This window comes from Puma concolor, chromosome B4, assembly GCF_028749965.1.
Source record: "Puma concolor isolate L17-30 chromosome B4, mPumCon1.1.hap2, whole genome shotgun sequence".
NCBI classification, from domain to species: domain Eukaryota; kingdom Metazoa; phylum Chordata; class Mammalia; order Carnivora; family Felidae; genus Puma; species Puma concolor.
In genome coordinates this window covers 84,671,372-84,693,919 of record NC_141673.1, presented here as the reverse complement: position 1 = coordinate 84,693,919, position 22,548 = coordinate 84,671,372, and the positions used below count along the sequence as shown (strand labels likewise).

The 22,548-nt window shown below is 37.7% G+C and overlaps 1 protein-coding gene across 3 annotated transcripts in view; it reads right to left on the bottom strand.

Moving 5' to 3' along the window:
• BCAT1 (branched chain amino acid transaminase 1) overlaps positions 1–22,548 on the bottom strand; it is a 107,258-nt gene that overhangs the window by 39,855 nt on the left and 44,855 nt on the right. For all 3 annotated transcript variants that reach the window (XM_086713841.1, XM_086713839.1, XM_086713842.1), the window contains exons 3-5: positions 21,411–21,611; positions 15,422–15,532; positions 12,947–13,066 (exon numbers count right to left, since the gene is read on the bottom strand). In XM_086713841.1, the coding sequence (XP_086569967.1) occupies positions 12,947–13,066; positions 15,422–15,532; positions 21,411–21,611 (432 nt within the window). The remainder of the gene's footprint in view (positions 1–12,946; positions 13,067–15,421; positions 15,533–21,410; positions 21,612–22,548) is intronic.

Genomic DNA, 22,548 nt, shown 5'->3' with positions numbered 1-22,548 from the left:
GGGCTGAAAGGCTGAATGTCATGGATTCGAGAGAGAACAAGGGGAGAGGAGGTTATGAAGGGGAGTACGTACAAGTCTTGTGGGGCATTCTGTGACACAGTGGAGCAGAGAAACGGATGTACTCTACTTCTGTCACCTTTATATGGTCACGTATCACTGCCTGTCAGTACTGTCACCCTCAGAAGTAGAACCATGACAAAGGTAGAGCTTGGGAAATCTTTTGAATATTTTAACAATCAATTTTCCCTCTTCTCTGGATAATTCCATCAGCTTAGAAATATGCCATTGTATCTCCCATCTAAAACAAACACATTTCCCTTTACCGCATGTCCCCCTCCAGGACATCCATTTCAGCAAGGACCTTCGTGTTGCCAAATCCAAGAGTCAGTCCTTGGACCTCACTTCTCTGGTCCCATGGGCAGGATTTGCCAGAACTGATCACTGCTTCCATGTCCTTCACTTGCCTTCCAGTTCACCAAGCCCTCTTGTTTTTCTTTCTACCTAGCAGGCTGCTACTTCTCAGACTTCTTAGCTGATTCCTTTTTATCTCCCTTTCTTCTAAATGCTGTGGCTTGCCCAGGACTTAGTCTTCACCTTCTTTTCATCAGTGTCTACATTTCTTCTCTTAATAACTTCATTCCAACCCTTGCCTTTAAAGGTGTTTTATGTTAAACACTAGAATTTATGACTTAAATTCCAAACACTCCCCTGAATTTCAGACTTGTAGATCTACCTACCACTTGGTAACTTGAGCTTAAGTTACCATGTCCAAAACTGAACTCTAGATTCTACCCATCATCACCTCCAACAAATATGCATGAAAAACCATTTCCCTCACTCTTCCCCATCCCAATAAACGGTCACTACCCAGTTGCTCTGACCCAAAGGAAAATTTGACCTTTCTCCCCTCATATTCACATCCAATCTGTCAGAAAATTTTGTGAGCTACAATAAATATCTTTGAAGATGTGCCTTCATGTGAACTAGGGGATATGTCTACAGCATAAATTCCTTGAAGAAAGCCTGCACTCTTAAGATTCCCAAATTTAACTATCTCATTTTATTCAATTTACTAATAATAGTTCTTATGTTTGTCCTGATCAACAGGACACTAGCTGCATAAATTATTCTGCCATATTTCATAGATCCTAAGATGTTCATTTTTCCTCACACTAACATGTCTGAAATCCAGGCTCGGCATTTTACAATTGCTTTTGGCTCAGTACACTCATGGTAAAGCCGGCATTACCAGACTTGGAATTAGCTGTTCATACTGATGGTACTTCCAATGGCTTATGGGCATTGGTGATGTCATACGTGTTAATTGTCATTTAAAATGTCTTTAAAAAGTTATGGTATGACTTGGCCCTGAAAGAAAAATTATCGCAGAGAAAGGTGCAAATACACGCAGGGCATGTATTTGATATTAGTGAAACAAATATCTGTATTAATATCAAACACCTGCAATTCAATATTTTCCTACAAAGCAACAACCAGTCTTCTCATGGGACCCGCAGTAGGAAGACATCCATATGAAGATAAATCTGTGTTAGCTTTTGTTATTAAGATATATGCAAAAATAAAAAATGCCTAACATAAGCCAAGCAGCACAACTGATGGCTGGAAGAATTGCAGATGTTCTCTGAAAACACACATTTAAAAAATAAATAAAAGGCTGGTATGATTAATTCATGACGCAGTCAGGAATGTCAGGAAGGTACTGCATCATAGTTTAGCAATGTTTTCCATTTCAGTGCATAAAATAATGGGGTGACATATAATTTATGGCATCCTGTATTCAATTAAGTAATATATATGTAGGATGGAATGCCTTGCAGCTAAGAAAGTGGATAAAATAGAGGTAGATCCATATGTACTAATGTGGAAGAATCTCTAAGACAAATAGTGAATACAAAAACAAGAATACAAACCAGAGTGTTCATAGTATGGCTGCCATTTATGTAAAATGAGAGAGAAACAAATAAGGGAAGAGGGAGAGAGAGAAAGAGAGAAGGTACAGCTGAGGAGCCAAACACAGACTTCATCTATGGGAAACTTAACATATCAACAGCTGGCATTGTACATCAGGCAAGAAAAGACAGACCACTCAATAAATAGTAATGGAATAACTTGGCATCCATATGGAGAAAAATAAAATGGAGTCCTTCACAAAAAGTTCACTTCCAAATGGATTTCATTTAAATGGAAAAGCACAAGTATGACCTTGGAGTAAGGAAGAATTTCTTTAAAACACATAAAAGCCACAAAACATACTGAAAAAATAACTTAATTACATTAAAAATAAGTACTTCTGTTTTCTAAAAGATACCAGTAAGTGGGGTACCTGGGTGGCTCAGTCAGTTGAGTGTCTGACTCTTGGTTTTGGCTCAGGTCATGATCTCACAGTTCATGGGAATGAGCTCCATGTAATCAGTGCTGAGCCTGCTTGGGATTCTTTCTCCCTCTCTCTCTGCCCCTCTCACACTGCCTCCTGCCTCAAGATAAATAAACTTAAAAATAAATAAATAAAATAAATAAATAATACCAGTAAGAGTGTGAAAAAGCAAAACACAGACACAAAAGCAAGACACAGACTGGAACACTATTTGTAATACATTTATCTGACAAAGAATTGTGTCACAGAATGGAAACTTACTTATGAAACAAATGTACCTCTGACAAAGAATTTATATCTAGAACATATAAAGACTCTAAAAAAATTAAAAAGACAAATGAATTTTTTTAATGGCAAAAGACTTGCAAAGATACTTCCAAAAAGGATTTCTAATAGCCAATAAATATATAAAAAGGTACTCAATGTAATCTATCTCAGAGAAATAAAAATTAAAACCACAAGGAGATAAGACTGCATATATCAGAATGGGTAAAATTAACAAGACACTACCAGTGTTAGCAAGGATAAGAAGCAAATAGAATTTTCATACATTGCTGGTGGGAGAATAAACTGGTATAAGCATTTTGGAACACCATTTGGCAGTATCTAGTAAAGCAAAAACACATCTAACTCTTAGGTAAATACCAAAGAAAAGTGGTACATATGTTCACCCTAAGATGTGTACAAGGATGTGCACAGCAGCTTTATTTATAATAGTCAAAAGTTAGAAATAACCCAGATGTCCATCTATAGTAAAACAACCCCATATTTGGGGGCAGGAGGTAAAAAGGAGGAGAGAATAAAGAATTAAGTACACGCCACATGGTTCCTTGACTCTGGGGAGGGAAGGGGAATCAACAGAGAAGGGTACACACAGGGTTTCAACTGTACTAGTCATGTTCTGAGCCCAGTTGTACTGTCATGTTCTACTCTTCACTGGGCATTATGTGCACAGATTTTCATTCTAATTCTCTTTAAACTCTATGTGTGTGTGAGAATGTGTGTAAAAATCTTTGAGCTTTGGCAAAACTTGCACAAAGAATTACCTCTAGTTTTGGATTATCAAAAGTATGTTATGATTAATAGCATTGTATGAAAGCAGATTAAACACTTAAAGCTCTCTGTAGCAGGCTAGGGGTGAGGTAGATGGAATATTTTCCTATTTTTTTTTCTGTTCCCCCAAGAGGAATTTTGAGAAGATACCTTACACAAAGCTAAGGCTCAACAAATGCATTTTGAATTGGATTAATATTCTTTAACATCTTTCATCTCTCTCCATTTATGAGTGTTTTAAGTCTTCTAAAATGCAACCAAAGTGCAAATATAGGTTTGTGATCAAAAAATTTTGAAAATTTTTGAAGATTTTGAAAATCCTTGCAATCTTAGCAATTTGAAGTTTTTTGCTCTCACCATATCTATGGGAAGAGAGAGGCAGGAGGTGATAAATTTGGAAGGTAATCATTTTGGTGTTCTAATTTCTGTTCTGTTCTATCATTTATAAGTTATTTAGCAAGACATCTCCCTTTCTGTGTCTCTATTCCATCTTCTACCAAATGGAGATAGTAATAGTTAATCCATAGGGCTATTGTGAGGTGTAAGTATCATAGTATCTATAAAATTATGAGGCACATTGTGTAGCATAAGGTTAGTCTTAATAAATATTGTATTCTTCCTCATTTCTGACCACTTGGGAGTGAGAATTGTGGAGTATTAAAATATTTTCTATTTTCTCCTCTATTTTTTTTTAACAAAACAAAACCCAGGGGAAAAATGTAAATATAAATGTTTACAGACTATAGGAAGACATTTTAAGAGTGTTAAGTTCTACTCACAGACTAATCTCACGTATAAATGCCCTGAATTCTAGCTTTTGAGTCTATTTCAATTCCTTCTATCACTCCCTCTAAAATAAAGTGAAGTTGGAGTAATTTAAATCTTTTTTTTTAAACAATGTGTGCCAAGTGACCATAACCAAGGTATGCAATTAAACTCAGTTAATTTACATACAGCTAAAGCAGTTTCTTGTCTTTCTAGACCCTGCTCAATGTAGAAGGAAGCAAAAGAAACCATTCTGAATTTGTGTTACACTTATTTATTCTGTTATTTAAAGTAAAAAATATAAAGCAAAAAAAAATTACTTCTAGTTTTATAAAAAGAAACACACAATGTATGTTTCAATGACAAACACATGTATGCAGGCAGAGGTATGAATATGTACCACTAGAAGAATCTAAGAAAAGCTGACAACAGGAATTGTGGAAGGAGGAAAACTGTGGAACTCTGGATCAGAATGATAGTGGGAAGGAAGCTTCTTTATCTTTGTTTACCTTTCGTACTGAGTTTGTTACCAGATGTTTTTCCCTCCCCCAATCTCACCTTTAAAATCCCAGAAAAATACCCTTGTGCACTGTTGGAGGGAATGTAAAGTGGTACAGTCACCATGGAAACAGTATGGAGATTCCCAGAAACATTAAAAATTGAAATACCATACGATCCACTGATTCCACTTCTGAGTACTTATCCAAAAAAAAAAAAAAAAAAAAATGAAAACATGAACTCAAAAAGATATATGTACCTCTGTGCTTACTGCACATTATTTATAACAGCCAAGACACAAAAACAACCTAAGTATCCACTGATGGATGAATAAAGAAGATGTGGTATACATATACAACGGAATATTACCCAGCCATGAAAAAAAGAAGGAATCGGCCTTGCAACAACATGGATGGAACTTGAGGACATCATGCTAAGTGAAATAAGTCAGACAAATACTGGATGATCTCACTTATGCTTGGAACCTAAAACAAAAATGAAAACACACACAAAATGAGCTCACAGATACAGAGAACAGATTGGTGGTTGCCAGAGGCAGGGGGTAGAAGAAATGGGTGAAGGGGATCAAAACGTACAAACTTCCAGATACATAATAAGTAAGTCCTGGGGAGGTAACTTACAGCATGGCGACTACAGTTAATAATACCATATCGCGAACATTTGAAAGTTCCTAAAAGAGTAAATCTTTCAAGTTCTCATCATAAGAAAAATATTTTGTAACTATGTATGGTGATGGAAGTTAACTAGACTTATTGTGGTGATCAATTTGCAATATATGCAAGTATTGGATCATTATGTTCTATATCTGATAGTTATACCTGAATTAAAAAAAAAAATTGGGGGGTGACGCCTGGATGTCTCAGTCAGTTGAGCGTCCTATTTCAGTTCAGATCATTATCTCATGGTTTGTGAGTTTGAGCCCCTCATCGGGCTTTGCACTCACAGCTCAGAGCCTGGAGCCTGCTTCAGATTCTGTGTCTCCCTCTCTCTCTGCCCTCCCCTGCTCTCTCTCTCTCTCTCTCTCTAAAATAAACATTTTTAAAAATTTAAAAATTATTTTTAAAAATTCCTTTAAAAAAAAAATAAAATCCCAGAAATAGATTGGCAAGTTGGCACGTGAAAACTGATATTCCTAAATTTGGAAGTATTATAACTGTATATGTGTATATGTGTTATATAACACATGTGTGCATTGTGTGATTATGTGTTATGTAATGCATAATATATAACATATTATAAAACCTGGGGTGATTATGTCAAATATAATTGGGAGCAAAAAAGCAGTTAGCTCAGAGAAGGGAAGGAAATAGACACAAAGGTGGACTGATAACAGAACAATATGGGAAAGATCTGAGTAGCCCCATCTGTTATTTCCACACTAACCACTGTGATTGAGCCACACCACATTTCTTCACAGCACTGACCTCTACCTATCAGTACACATTCATTTCATGGGTTTTATTATGAAAATGGGACTCCTACCCTAGACACCGAGTTCCTTGAGAGCAAAACTGTGGCTTTTGCTCAGCACTGCATCCCTAGACCCAACCCCACGACAGAGAGGCTAAGAGCACAGGGGTTCTTATTTCATGTCTTTGAGCCTCGGTTTCCTTATCTCTAAAATGCCACCAGAAGCTCCTACACACAGGGTTGTTTCAGCACAATGGAGGCAGCAAGCACTATGGCTGACACTTAGGAGAGCCTCATAATGCCAGGGGACGGTGACAGTGTCAGACCAAGTGACTGCATTTCATCAAAGAAAACCAGGACTTTCTTGAAAAGCAGAACCTTCCTAGATTGGAAAGTAAGATGGGCCAAGGGCATCTGGTCGGGAAACACTCTTTAAAGAATTCCCTTGGGTGTACATTTTCAAACTGCTCAGTGCAGGACCATATAAGGCAAGAGGGAAATGGAATCCTAGTAAGACAACTGGGACAGGTGTGGCAGGTGTCTGGCAGGAACAACACTGCAGCAGTTAGAAGTGATGGACTGGAGGGGCACCTGGGTGGCTCAGTCAGTTAAAGCGTCCGACGTTGGCTCAGGTCATGATCTCACGGTCTGTGGGTTCAAGCCCCGTGTCGGGCTCTGTGCTGACAGCTCAGAGCCTGGAGCCTGCTTCGGATTCTGTGTCTCCCTCTCTGCCCCTCGCCAACTCACGTGCACACTATATTCCTCAGAAATAAAAATTAATCATCAAAAAAATTGTTGAAAGAACGAAAGAACAAAAGAATGAAAGAAGTGATGGACTAGATATACACACAGTAACCTGGACAGAAATGAAAAACAATGTGCCTTGGGAAAACGTTAAGAAACACAATGAGATCTGTAGAACAAAACCATTTATATAAACGAAAATGCCAGGCATACAAAGTAATGAGAAATACTTAAAAACACATACAAGCCAAAAGAATATTCATTCAATACATGATAATGATTTCCAATGGGGGAGAAGGAGATGAGATGAGACTGGGGAATGAAGATGGAAGGGAATCAAGAAACCAAGAGAAAGACCTCAGCGCCCATGATGGGAAGGTGCCCTGAACTGGGAGGTAGAATTATTAACTGGCTGCACCACACTCCAAAGGTAGAAATGAAGATGACCACAAGAAGCATCCCCTGTGATAATGATGCAGTGGAAGGGGCTGTCCACTGGTATGACTAGACTGCTGAGAACAAGCTGATCATCACAAGCTGCAATCAATGCAAATAAGCTGGATTTCTGAAAACCAACTCAAAATTTGAAGATACTTAGACAGGGCCATTAATGCGAAACATGTTAAGTTATGCAAATGAGAATTTAATACTGTTTGTAACCAGTGTAGTGAATAAATATCTCAAATAGGATTGCAAAAGAGCACATTAAAAGTGTGGACGAGGAGCACCTGGGTGGCTCAGTCGGTTGAACATGTTGAACTCTTGGTTTCAGCTCAAATCCGATCTCATGGTTCAGATCGAACCCTGTGTCCAGCTCTGTGCTGACAGCACAGAGCCTGCTTGGAATTCTTGCTCTCAAAAATAAATAAACATTAAAAAAAAATTAAATTGTTGGGACGCCTGGGTGGCTCAGTCAGTTGAACGACCAACTTCGGCTCAGGTCATGATCTCATGGTCCATGAGTTCGAACCCCTGTGTCATGCTCTGGGCTGACAGCTCAGAGCCTGGAGCCTGCATCAGATTCTGTGACTCTGTCTCTCTCTGCCTATCCCCCGCTTGCTCACTCTCTCCTTCTCTCAAAAATAAACATTACAAAAATTAAAGTGTAGACAAAACCCAAGTTAACGATCACTAATTGCTGCTGTAACTAGTTGTCAAATCTGTTCAGATTCTTTCATCTATAGAGGCTACAGAATGAAGAGAAAAGATGGGAAGATAGAAGATGTATAAGCATAAATAAAGGCAGTGAATAAAGGGAATTCTTTTCATGGGAACTGTTATGATTATAGGTTACATTATATGGGTGATATAAAGATTTTACAAGGTGATAAAAGGAAAAGAAAGACATGTCTACGAAATTTATGTCCTTAAGCTCCCTATGCAGTGAACCAGAAATCAAGGAGTGGACCATTTGGCAGCAGGAGTTTTGTAAATGTGAGCTCTAATGAGAATGTCATACTGACAGATTTCCAGAAGTTGTGGATGGGGAGAGTGTTTTATGTGAAGTGACTGAAAATGCTCTGCACTGTTCAGATTGTGTTCTGTGCATCTGAGGCTGGAATTGACCAAAAGCAGACTGCCTCTCTAGTTGAGCTCAAGCGCAGAAATTTATTTAGGGGCACTCTGAATGCAGAAGTAGGAGTTAACTGAATATGAGGAATTCATCAACCTCCACATGAGCGAAGGTCAGTCGATCTTGGAGTACAGCTGAAAAAAAGTCCAATCTGCTGGTAGCTTACACATCTGTGGCAGTCAGCCTGAGACCTGGTCAAAGGGGCTGGGTGAGCTGACTCTTAACCCTCAGACCCGACCCTTCCTGTGACACTGCTTCTCAGCCCTGCTATTATGCAGTGCTGCCTCCAGTGAGATGAGATGGCACTGAGAGAAACTGGAAAGTGAAAGGCTGAGAGCCATGACCATACACGAGGATTCCAGAGTTCGTGGCTGTGCGTATTTTGCTACAGACTATGGTCAAATCACCTGTACACTTAGAATCACTGACAAAATAAAGCCTGTGTCTGTTTGTACGTTCATATAGCTGCACCTGCCTGGAGTTACCAAAGAGAGTGAAGTTTGATAAAACATGTTAAAATCAGCGAAACTCAGCTTTTTTAGATGTAATGTTCGGTATCCGGTACTGAACCTGACAGTCATATAATTTTTGCTTCTTGTCTGGTAAAGTGAAAATTTAGAAACTGTTCATGTAAATGTTCTTTATTTAAATATTACGATTTCAGATTTTATCTTAAATTCTAATTGACACATAATCAGCTGTGGTCAGAAGCATTCTACAGCTTTTAGCTTCTCTTTAATTACCTATAAATACTTCAGAAGATATTAAAGGGATGCTGAAATTTTTTTTTTTTTTAAGTAGGCTTCAGGGGACACCTAGGTGGTTCAGTTGGTTGAGTGTCTGACTTGATTTCTGCTGAGGTCATGATCTCATGGTTGGTGAGATCGAGCCCTGCACTGGGCTCTGTGCTGACAGTGTGGAACCTGCGTGGGATTCTCTCTCTGCCCCTCCCCTGGTCACATTCTCCCTCTGTAAATAAATATATAAACAAACAAACACTTAAGAAATAAATAAATACAGTAGGCTTCAGGTGCAGCATGGAGCCCAATGATGGGCTTCAACTCACGACCCCGAGATCAAGACCTGAGCTGAGATTGAGAATTGGACACTCAACCGCCTGAGCTACCCAGGCACCCCTGAAAAATCTTTTGGTAACATGAATGATTTTACTCTCTAATTTAAGCCTGTTACAAAAGGTTTATGTATTCAGTTTAGTATTTTGTTTAATAATATGAACCTTATAGAAAAAAATTTTTTTTTAATTTCTACCCACTGGCAGCCTGGCATTTTTTTATTGGCAATCTCTACTCACTGGTTACATTATTACTAGCTGATTATAAATGTTCCAATAAAATACTTTCCTGTTTATTACAATCCTAAACCTAAAAGGATTTTAATAATGGATCCAATTATTATCAAAGGCCAGAAGACATATGACAAATTGTACAAATACATTCATACATAGGTATTACCTATGAAAATTGGTAAAAATGAAGGGTCAGTTAATTATAAAACATGTAAAGAAGCACCATATTGCAAATATAATGAAATTCAGAAGTTGGTATTAGAGTCACTGTCTCAGTACATGGCAGCTACCAAATTGTACTAGGCATGAGAAGGAATGATTAATATTTGAATGTTATATCATGGCCCCTGAAAGTGATAACAACACCCTGCCCTTGGGATGACACTGAGCTTTCAAAGATATAAATATTTCTACCTGGTGCCAGTTTACAATCCCTGGAGCAAATAAAGCATTCAAGACTGCCAGACATATGCTTAATTCTTTCACAAGGTTTGAGATGGTGATACTCTTTAAAGTAGTTAAGAAATCCCTGGAGAGTTTGTTTAAATGCAGAGTCTCTGATCCTGGCTCCACAGATTTAGATTATTTGGATCTGGGCTGGAGCTCAATACAAATAAATTTGTTGTTCAACACTGAATATTCTATACACATAAGGGAATATCATACCTGGGAATAGAGATCGACTAGGGGGTGATATCACTTAATAAATGACCCCAACATATATTTGCTCATTCAAAGAAATCAAAATACCTTTTTGATCGAAGACTGCCTTAATCAGTTAATCTACTCATGAAAAGAACATGAAAAAAAAATGGATTTCAGCCAGCAGTAGATAAGACCAAACATCAGATAACTGATATGGAGGTTGAGCCCACAATTATTCTGTGAAGCCAGTGACAAGACAGAACCCTCACAAAACCAAGTAACGTAAAAAGGGCAGCAAAAGTTAGTCATCTCTGATGAAGTAATCCCAGTGAACCAGAAGTCATTGAGACTAAGCCAATACTCCAGCCAATACTTCACTTATTAATGCAACCACCATGAAAAGACAGTGCATGATAATTACCAGACTAGATTATATAACATCTGTGTAGAGTACAAATGCCTAAATCCATGTTTTATTATTTGTATTATGCTCATTTCTGAATTATAGGTGATCTTTTTTCTGCCTACACCATTAGAAAAGTTCTAGTTGATATAAATATAGGTATATTTGATATACCAACCAAATATAAATAATGTTGACACATCAAATGATATCAATTATTTCCTTCAATTCTTACCCTATTGCTTATAAAGCAGATTTTTAAAAATTCTTGACTCTGAGGCCCAAGGCATGATCAAATATGTAAGCTGGCAGAGTGGAAGAGAACTACTTGGCATGGCTTTTGTCACCAAGATTCTTAAATACGGGCAGGCATCAGAATTACCATTCTGATTTACTCAATGAAAATCTGTGGGGATGGGAGACAATACATATATTTTAAAAAATACTTGGGCAATTCAAATACAAAAAGTTGAAGACTGCCAATAGAGGGGATTATTGTGACAACAGGCTAGACTATAAAATCAGATTTAAAAGCTGGTCTAACTCTAGATTATAGGATTCCGGGACTCTAAACAATTTGCTAAATCACAGAACTAATTACGCTAGAAAACTACAGACCAATACCTTTTAGGAGCATTGACATACATTCTTAACAAAATACTTGCAAACTGAATACAAGATATAATTATTCACCATAACCAAGTAGGATTTAGTCCAGGAATGGAAGGTTGTTTTAAAACCAAAAAATGAATACACTATAATTATAGAATGAAGAACAAGATCACAATCATGTCAAGACATATAGAAAAATTATTCAACAAAATCCAACATCCATTTGTTACAAAAATTCTCAACAAACTTGGAATAGAAGAATTAGATCTTACAGTGGGAAACTACTTCAGGATAACGGGAAGAGAGTGCTTCCAGATTAGTAAAAATGTTTCAACAAACATTAAAAATTGCTTCTTCCTATCCTAAAGTTAAATAATATAAAAAACTAAAAAAATAAAATTATATAAACAAAAATATAAAATAGATTAAAAGTTCATTAATATTAAAATGCCAGAGACATAAGGAGCAGATCATTTTTTAAATTGTCCCAATTCTTTCAAGTTTGCTAGGGAGACTACAGTTCATGAAGTTCATTATCTAGATTCTTAATAGTCTTTCAAAGGCATCAAGAGGGTGTCAAAAGACCATTTAGGTATTTATTCTATGGCCTTCTATTTCCCTACTTCTTGCATCCAGATGGCATAGTAGAGAACTTGGTAAGCTTACAATTACTTAGTAGAGAACAGAATGGCTAGACTATAGTAAAAGCATTATGTTTCCTCTCTATTCCTAAAGATCTCCATATGCTACCCACACTCAATCTCCCCCACCCATCAATTATCCCTTCGTATCACTCACTCTAAGAGGAAGGAGACAAGTGAGAGGGTCTTTATAGAACATACTCAACCCACACAAACAGCCTTAGCCTTTCCAGGCATGTCCTTTTGCAAGGGCCTCAGCCAGTAGAGTGTGGCTCACCAGCAGATCTTACAGCCATGCTGTTTAAAGCTACTACTCTCAAGTTCTAACCCTCCCATTGTGAACTTTATTTTCAACATTTCCTGTGAGGGAAGAGGGCCTTCCACTCCCAACCCTTAGTAATCTCAAGACTTCAGGAAAATGAAAATAAGAAGCAGCAGCTCTTCCTTCTCCAAATTTCAAAACCATTACCACTTCGACCTTGGAAAACTACTGCCAAGACGAGACATGACACTGAGGAATGCCTCTGAGGAAACTCAGAAAAATATTGAGGAAATCAGTATTTGGTTAATCTTGATTAAAGGAAGGCAAACAGCCCTGTTCATTGCTCATCTACGTTGGTAACTGTGGCTGCTGCTTCTGTGCCACAATGGTGGAATCAAGTAGTTGTGACAGAAACCAAATGGCCCACAAAGCCTCATATATTTACCATCCGGTCCTTTAAATAAATGTTTGCCAACACCTAATCTTGATAATCAGGAGAAAGGAGTCATTTATGATGTGGCTGGCGGCCCTTTCAAGCTATATGCTAGAAGTTTCACACAAGAATAAACAATGATAACTTGTCTACCGAAGTACCCCAAAACAGGAGTCGGTTTGTACCTCAGTTCCAATGAATGTAGGACGAATATAGAGACTAGCAGTTGTTGAATAGGGGACCCATTCTTGATCCAGTTTCACAAGCTGTTGAATGCACTCTAAAAGCTCTTCCTTGTCAAATACCTGAAGGAATGTAAAGCATAATGAATAATGGGATTTTCTTCCACTGGAGCAATAAGAAATGATCCTCATGAAAGCTTTAGACTGTTAAAAAAAAAAAAAAAAAAAGCAGTAATAATAAAACCAGACAAGAATTTTTTTTCTGTGTTTTTTTTTCCACCAAAATTGTGATGGCATGATGGATTATCCATATGGAGGAGATAAAATGTTGGATCCCTACCTCTTACTGTAGCTAATATCAACTAGAGTTGGATTATATAGTTAAATACGATAAGACATTAAGACTTTTATGGAGTAAAAATTTTAAAATACCTGTGTCTCCTAAAGGTAGACAAGAATTCCTAAATCAGAGATATAAAGCACAAATCATAAAGGAAAAAAATGGGTATAATTTGGCTATTTAAAACTTAATGATTTCTGTTCTTTAGAAGATGTAAGAAGCAACAAATTGGGTAAAGTTATTCATAACACATAACCAACCAAGGATCATAACTTGAATATGTTAAGATATTCTGAAAATCAGTAAGAAAGACACAGATGACCCAACAGGAAAATGGGCAAAGGCAAAGGGTTTATTTCTAAGGAGAAAAAGGTTTTCATGTACTAGATAGGTGACAGTATGTAAAATAAGTAATTTCTACTCACTCAACAGGGCAGAGAAACATACTGTCAGAAATGTATGTGATGGGTTATCCAAGACTGAAATGAGTCAGAAACACACATGTGAACAAAACCCATGACATCAAGAATTGGCTATTTAAATGGGAACTTAGAACCAGGAATCACAGCACAATATTATAGAAATCAGGATTGTCCATCATATAGGACATATCATCACCCTGCATCACCTGTAGGCATCTCTGGTACTGTTGTCTAGCGATAAGATTTAGTGGAAAGAGAACTTGACCAGGAATTAAATAGATTTGCACCCAGTTTCTTGCCATGTCCCTTTACTCTGTGACTTAAGGCAAGTCATTTAACCTCTTAGGGCTCGAATTTTCTTCTAGTACAAAAGTGCTACTAAAATGTACAACATACACCTTCTTGGAAATGGCTTACTGTTATGATTCAACAGGCAAAGAATGTAAAACCATCAAACACAGTTTGTGGTAGAGCTGAGGTCCAAGAGATGTTACGTCCCTTTCCTCCTGTCCCCACTTTAAAGTATTTCCTGGTAGTTTGTAATGGCACAAGAATTAAACAAGTTCAAAAAATTCACTGTAATTTCCCTTCTGGTACTATATTATGGCCTCTGAAGGAGGTAGGTGCAGCATGGGTTACAAAAGTAGGAAGGAAAGGGAAGAACCTGGCTAAAAAGGAGTGGTTACTTGGGCTTCTTCAAAAGTGGAGCTTGGGCTAGGTTCCTGAAAGTTAGATACACAGAATATGTAAAAGAAGAAAACAGCTTCTTCAGCTCAGAAAGGCAGCCTGGTCACGTCTCAGGCAAGGGAAGTAATCTAAGACACGTCCTACCTTGATATGAGCCTTATAATCTAAATCCAACCCACTGTATAATGAATTCTGCTCTTTAACAATGTTCTAGACAGGAACCAATGGCTATGACAAACCATTTTGATATCATTTAAAAAAAATAATAAAGCTTGGGGTAAAATATCAAAATAAGTCACTGCAAACTTGCTATTGCCCAAAGCAATTAGGCAAGATACTCCCAAAATATCTGTGTGGCACACCATATTTTCCATTTCACATATTATAATTTCATAAGGTCTTCAAATTTTATTTATTTTAGTTTGAGGTACATTTTTCTTCCTTATCCTATTATCTCCTACATACATATTAATCCCCCACAGACACTCACAAAAAATAGACTCTGGAATTACTAATTTTTACCTCACTGATTACAAAGTAGATCAGAAGTAACTTCAGTGTTCACATGTTTGTACTGTATATCAATCTAAGTACAGTTGACTCTTGAACAACATGGGTTTAAATCGCACGGGTGCACTTGCATGTAGATTGATTTTTTTTTTTAATAAATATAATTCAGTACTGTAAATGTATTTTCTCTTCCTTATGATTTTCTTAGTAACATTTCCTTTTCTCTAGCTTACTTTATTGCAAGAATTAAGTATATAATACACACAACATAAAAAATATGTGTTAATCAAGTGTTTATGTTTTGGTAAGGTTTCCAGTCAACAGTAGGCTCTTCGTCAAGTTTTTGGGGAGTCTAAGTTACAAACAGATTTTCAACCACGTGGGGGCCAGTTCCCCTGACCCCTGCATTGCTCAAGGGTCAGCTACATTCAGAAATGATTTATTCCGTGGTAAATTCACAATGACCCATTACATTAAAAGAAAGAAACATACAAGAAACTCCTAAATCCACTCACATACCGGCAAAGTGGCCCTCACAGCAGATCGGTACATTCTATCCATGTTGAGGTTTGGCCGAAAGAGTCGAATTTTATTATCTACTCCTCGAAATGCCTTCAATCCTTCAAATAACTAAAGATAAAAGAGAAATAAATCTTAGGGAATCATTAATGAAAATAATCTGTGTTTAAAAGACTGACTTTTCCATTGGCGCTCATCTTCTTCATCATGTAAAGTTGTTGACTTAGACCAAAGATCTCTAAATCTAGAAAAAGCCAGCAGTTGACAGGCTGGTTAGAGTAGCTGGGCTAAAAAGAACTTCTTTAAGGAAAAAAAAAAAAGAAAAGAAGAAGAAAGAAAAGAAAAAGAACTCTTTGAGTACCAAAAATCTGGTAGGAAGTCAAAGATATCCCTTACCTAGGAGCCATATTACTAAATAACACCTCAATGTAGGTGGGAAGAAAACATCTCCAATCACAAAACATGGCAAACTATCCAGACAATGAAAATGGAGGCAAAGAACCCATGGTACCCTGCTGCCCTAAACACCCATGCATCCTTTCATTTAATCGGGCTCATTCAAACTCTGGATAGTAAATAATCTAGATGTGACCAGGGTTGGTTTAGTCTCCCAAATCATAGAACCCAAGCAGCTCAAGACCATCCTGTGTTAGGGCCATGGCACCTTTCTCACAATGGCGCCCAGACAAACCACTGGGCAGGGATGTTAAAAACCTTTGAAGTAGGTGCATACTAACCATAAGAGACTCTTAATACTGAGAACTGAGGGTTGATGGGGGGGGGGAGGGGGGAAAGTGGGTGATGGGCATTGAGGAGGGCACCTGTTAGGATGAGCACTGGGTGTTGTATGGAAACCAATTTGACAATAAATTATACTTAATAATAATTTAAAGAGTAGGTGTATACTGATACACACAGAAAAGAGAAAAATCAATAATTTTAGTGGGAAATTTTAACACTGGTTCTCTAAATAACTGACAGAACAAACAGGCTGAAATTCGGTAAAGATATGGAAGATTTGAAGAACAGGAAAAATAAACTAGCCTAGTGGATACACAGAGCCCTGCACACACCACCTGCAGAATGCATGTTCTTTTCACATATTTCCCAACCTTACATCAGAAATCAGTATCAGAAATACAGCCGCAGAATGTCAACATTTTGAAAAGAAGAAACTCATTTACTAAAGTATGAGTCAAGGAAGAAAAATTAAGGAAATCAGAAAATTCGAACTGAATGATAGTTGGGCCTTTAGAAGCTTATAGCCTTAGAGCTTACATGAGAAAAGAAGTCTACATCATGCAGCACAATGTAAAAGCACTAAATGAGATTTAGGTACAAATATGTGAGTAACTTATTAAATGTAATAGGACTAAAGCTTCAGTTAAAAGATAAAGTTGTCAGATTGGACTCAGCTGATAACATCTGAAACACACATGAGACAAAAAGACATAAAAATAATTATGTCATACAAATTCTGGCTAAAGTTGGTGGAGGCGCCTGGGTGGCTCAGTCAGTTAAGTATCCGACTTTGGCTCAGGTCATGATCTCTTGGTTTGTGAGTTCGAGCCCCGGGTCGGGCTCTGTGCTGACAGCTCAGAGCCTAGAGCCTGCTTCCATTCTGTGTCTCCCTCTCTCCCTGCCCCTCTCCTGCTCATACTCTGTCTCTCTCTGCCTCAAAAATAAATAAAAAACATTAAAAAAATTTTTTTTAATTAAATAAATAAAGTAAAGCTGGTGGTCTAGGGCACCTGGTGGCTTAGTCGGTTAAGCGTCCGACTTCGGCTCAGGTCATGATCCCACAGTTTGTGAGTTCGAGCCCTGCGTCAGGCTCTGTGCTGACAGCTCGGAGCCTGGAGCCTGCTTCAGATTCCGTGTCTCCTCTCTCTGCCCCTCTCCAACTTGTGCTCTGTCTCTCTCTATTAAAAATAAATAAATGTAAAAAAAAAAAAATTTTTTAAAGTAAAGCTGGTGAGGTTATATTAGTAAATGCAAAACAAAATAAACTTTAATTCAAAGGTAATGTCACAGGATTCCATTTACCTTACAATTTAAAAATTATATGCACCTGAGGTGCCTGGGTGGCTCAGTTGGTTAAGTATCCGACTCTGGATTTCAGCTCAGGTCACGATCTCACAGTTCAGGCGTTCGAGTTCCACATGGGGCTCTGCACTGAGGGTGCAGAGCCTGCTTGGGATTCTCTCTCTCTCTCTCTCTCTCTCTCTCTCTCTCTCTTTCTGCCCCTCTCCTGCTTGCACTTTCTATCTCAAAATAAATAAACTTAAAAATTAAAATTGTTTGCACCTGATATAGGTTCAAATATATATAAAGATTATATGATAATCTCATTAAAAGTAACAGATGTAAAATATACAAAAGGATAACATAGCATGAAAAAGTTGGATTTATCCCAGGAACAGAAGTTGATGTAACATAAGAAAACATGAGATTCATTATATTAATAGCTTAGGTAGAAAAAAAACTATATAATCATCTCATTAGATATAGTAAATGTATCTGACAAAATTAAACATTCATTTGAGGCTTTTATTTTTTAACATTCTTTTTAACATTTATTTATTTTTGAGAGAGAGACAGAGCATGAGCAGGGGAGGGGCAGAGAGAGGGAGACACCAAATCCAAAGCAGGCTCTAGGCTCTGAGCTGTCAGCGCAGAGCCCGACACAAGACTCAAATCCACAGAACTATGAGATCATGACCTGAGCCAAAGTGGGATGCTTAACCCACTGAACCACCCATGCGCCCCTCATTTGAGACTCTTTAAAAAAAGCCTCCCAAGTAACTAAGAAGGAAACTTTGTTAAGTGATAAAGAATATCTACAATGTGGGGCACCTGGGTGGCTCAGTCGATTAAGTGTCTGACTTGGTTTCAGCTCAGGTCATGATCTTACAGTTTGTGAGTTCAAGCCCCACATCAGGCTCTGTGCTGATGGTGCAGAGCCTGCTTGGGATTCTCTCTGTCTCTCTCTGACCCTCCCACACTCACACTCTCTCTCAAAATGAATAAATGAACTAAAAAAATAAAAAAAAAAAAATATCTACAATGAACTTGAACCAAACATCATATTGATAAAATCCAAAGCTTTTCTTTTCAGAGTGGGGACATCACAAATTGCCCGCTGTAACTACTTTAATTCAATACTATGCAACTATATCCAACTACAATAAGGCAAAAATAAATAAAAAGTATTAGACTGAATAGAAAAAAGGAGTGCTTGGGTGGCTCAGTTGGTTAAGCGTCCGACTTTGGCTCAAGTCATGATCTCATGGTCTGTGGGTTCAAGCCCCGTGCCGGGCTCTGTGCTGACAGCTCAGAGCCTAGAGCCTGCTTCGGATTCTGTGTCTCATTCTCTCTCTGCCCCTCCCCGACTTGTGCTCTGTCTCTCATAAATAAATAAATAAATAAATACTCTCATAGATCATGAAACAGAGGTAAGAATAAATATGTAGAAAACCAGCACAAATCAACATATTCTTTTGAAATGTATTTCCTTAGATGAGGTAACCAAATACAAAATTATATTCTTATGTAACAGCAGCAGTTAGAAAATAAAAACACTATTTATGATAGAATTAAGAGAGGACTATGGGGGGGGGGGCGTGCCCAAAAGAAGCAAAGACCCATAAAGACAATATAAAACTTTATCAAGTCACTAGAGACCTAACTAAATGCAGAAAGCAATCTCACACTCACAGATCCAAAGACTGAATATTATAAAGATGTTGATTCTCCCAAATCAATTTATATATCCAGTGTAACCCAAATGAACAAAAGAAGTCAGGGAGTTTTATTTTCTTTTTAACAAACTAAGCTATAAAAGTTGATTGACTTGATAAACTAAATTTAAAAGTTATATGGAAGGGGCGCCTGGCTGGCTCAGTCAGTTGAGCATCTGACTTCAGCTCAGGTCATGATCTCATGGTCCGTGAGTTCGGGCCCCGCATCGGGCTCTGTGCTGACAGCTCAGAGCCTGGAGCCTTCTTTGGATTCTGTGTCTCCCTCTCTCTCTGCCCCTCCCCCATTCACTCTTGGTCTCTCTCTCTCTGCCTCTCAAAAATAAATAAATTAATTAAAAAAAAAAGTTATATGGAAAAGCAAAGGGCCAAGAACATCCAAGACACTCTTGAAAGGCAAAATAGAAGGACTTTTCCCAGGCAGACATCAAGACAGTGTGGCATTTATGCAGACAGACAAACAAAACAAAAGAACAGAATAGAATAGATAAGACAGTGCAATGAAAAATGAGATCCAGAAGCAGACCCATACATACATGACAGAGGTCATAATAAAGAGCAAATAAAGGAAATGCTTAAAAATCTGAAAGGAATATGGCAAATCTGAGGGCAGTGGTCTCAAACACAGTACATGTCCACCCTCAGAGTTTCTGATTTCTACCAAACTCCCAGGCCACATTAATGCTGTTGCTCTAGGGACCACACTTGGAGAACCAGTGGCCTATGGGAAGTACATGAGAAGGGATTACTGTGATTTTTGAAAGCTAAAAAATATTCTGATAGCCACTGGCATTTGAAAACTTGTTGGAAATCTATTTAGATGCCCTATGACACAGGGAAGGGCAGCTACCATGCTTATTTATTTTATAGTTGAAGAAATGGAGGCTTGGAGTGTTCAAATAATCAAAGAATTCATCCAAGCTAAGACAGTTCAGACACAGAGATGGGAATGGAAACTGAAGACCTTCAAGTTCAACATCTAGTGGATACACTGGGCATTGAACAGGTTTCCAAATTGTTCAAATTTATAATTTTGAATAAGTTAATTGGACAGGCCTCTTCATAATTTTAGTGTATGCATTTAGGAGTGATATCGCAGAAAGCAGAAGTGAGCATTTGTACCCTGTCTTTTCCCTTAATATTGTGTAACCTTGGCCAAGAAACTTAACTTTTCTGAACCTGCTTCTACAATAGATGATAATGCTGATTTAAGGGTTAAAAATAGTAGGTAAGGACTGGGCTCTCCTTCTGCACCAGGCATGAGTGTGTATGCTTAAACAAATTACCTTACCTTAACCTTATAATAGCACTATGAAGTAGGTATTATCACTACTTCAATTTTATAGGTAAAGAAATTGGAAGCACAAAGTGATTTTAAATAAGCTTCCCAAGTCAAAGAGTTCCCTATGGAACAACAGAGACCGAATTCCCGGAGCCAGATGACTGACCTGAATATTTAACTATGTTTTCTCACTATTAAATGAGATGACCCATATAAGGTTCAGAGCACATTACTGGAATTTAATAAACAAAACTAATTTTATCATTATTGTCATAAATATCTACTAGTACCATCTTTTAGTCCCTTAATAGGTAGGCCACTGCTTATTTCCAGGATTCTAATATTCTGGGAAAGATGTCCAACACAGTAAAAATGAGTAAAACAAAATGAGGGTCAAGGGAATGAGGAGTCTATTGTGAATCTAAGAGTGTATCCTAACAAGGACCAGAGAAAGCATTCTCCAAATATTTAATATTTTATGCTTACAATTATTCTACTCATGCCTGAAGAATGACATTTAATTACATGTCTCTTAACACATATAACTACACATTAATGCCGGTCATAAAAACATGCAGTTAGCATTAAAATGTAACCATTATATTGTACTCAATAACACCTTCTCAGTCATTAGAAGATCTTAGAAATTACTTAGTAAAATAGTAACAGTACCAGATTTTTTATTGCTAATTCTCTTACCTACTGTCCTTGTATTTGCTGTAAATAATTTCTTCATTGACATTATGGAAAATTCCAAATTATCTGAAAAATTGGTCCTTAAGACTTACCTTCAATTTAACTGCCTATTGGGAAAGCTTTAAAGACATTTATGACTTCCTTGAGTAAATATGATAAAGCCTATACTGCCCACAAGCTATTTGAGCAGGAAGAGCTACCGTGTACTCACAGTGAAGATCTAATAAGTCACCCTCATTGCTTCCCATGTACTTACTTCCACTGCATAATGGAAAGCTGATGAGCCAGGATGCAATGATAGGTTCTGAAGCGGCTTGATATGTGGTTTATCCCATCCAAACTCTGAGGACCACTCCACGGTCAACATGTGATCCGTGAAAATACTTCCAAAAACCAGAGTCGCTGGGTCTGGTTTTTCCTTTAAAACGGTGGCTGGTGTGATTATTAGATCTTTAGCCTAGGGAAGAAAAATCAGCACCATTAAAGAAAAGTTATTGAACATCCACTGGCATGATGATACAGAAAATCAAAAGACAAATGAAATTTAAGTCACTGGCCACTAAAAAGTGAAATCATTTGACATTTAAGTGCTGGCAACTAACTCAGAAATTTAACAATACTATGTGAGCCAAATAAATCATGCCTGCATTCAGAATTTGGCTTGTTGCTTGAAATCTCTGCACAATACACTGCCTAATAAGTATCAGAACCAAATTCAATGATACTTAGAAATGAGGACAAAAGAGCAGATGGTGTAAAATGATGGAAAAAGTCGAGAACACCTCCCTTCTTCACTCTCACCATACTGAGCATTCAGGAAAGAGGTAAGGGGTGTCTTCTACGACAAAAACAGCAACACTCATGACAATTTGTTAAACTAAAATTAAAGTCATTAAGAACTGAACCTCTTGGCGATGGTTGTACTCCAACTCCCTCCAAGAATTCTTGGCATAAGCCTTCAAAACCCCCTGGGTGCATTATAGAAGAAATGAGCAGAGGGAAGCAAATGTTTTCCTCTTTGAAAACAGAGATGTAGAGAATGAACACCAAGATATAAATCCTCTATTCTGTGCTGAAACAGTGAACAAAGGACCTCTTATTGAAAGAAGGATAAATTAGGAGTAATAGGTAACAAGTTCACACAGCAGCATTTTACTAAATCTGCACATAGCCAGCTTGCCCATTACAAATGGCCAAATACATCCGTGCCCGAATCGCAGTCCCATCACTAACTTCGCAAGGGCTGAAGACTGCTGACAAAAACCACAGGGGAAGGAGCTTTTTGACCAATTAAAAGACAATATTAAACGAGGGACAGATTTGACTTCCTAAAGAAGGTCAAACTCGCTTAATACACAAATGTATACACTGCTCCCAAAATCAAGTATAGAACT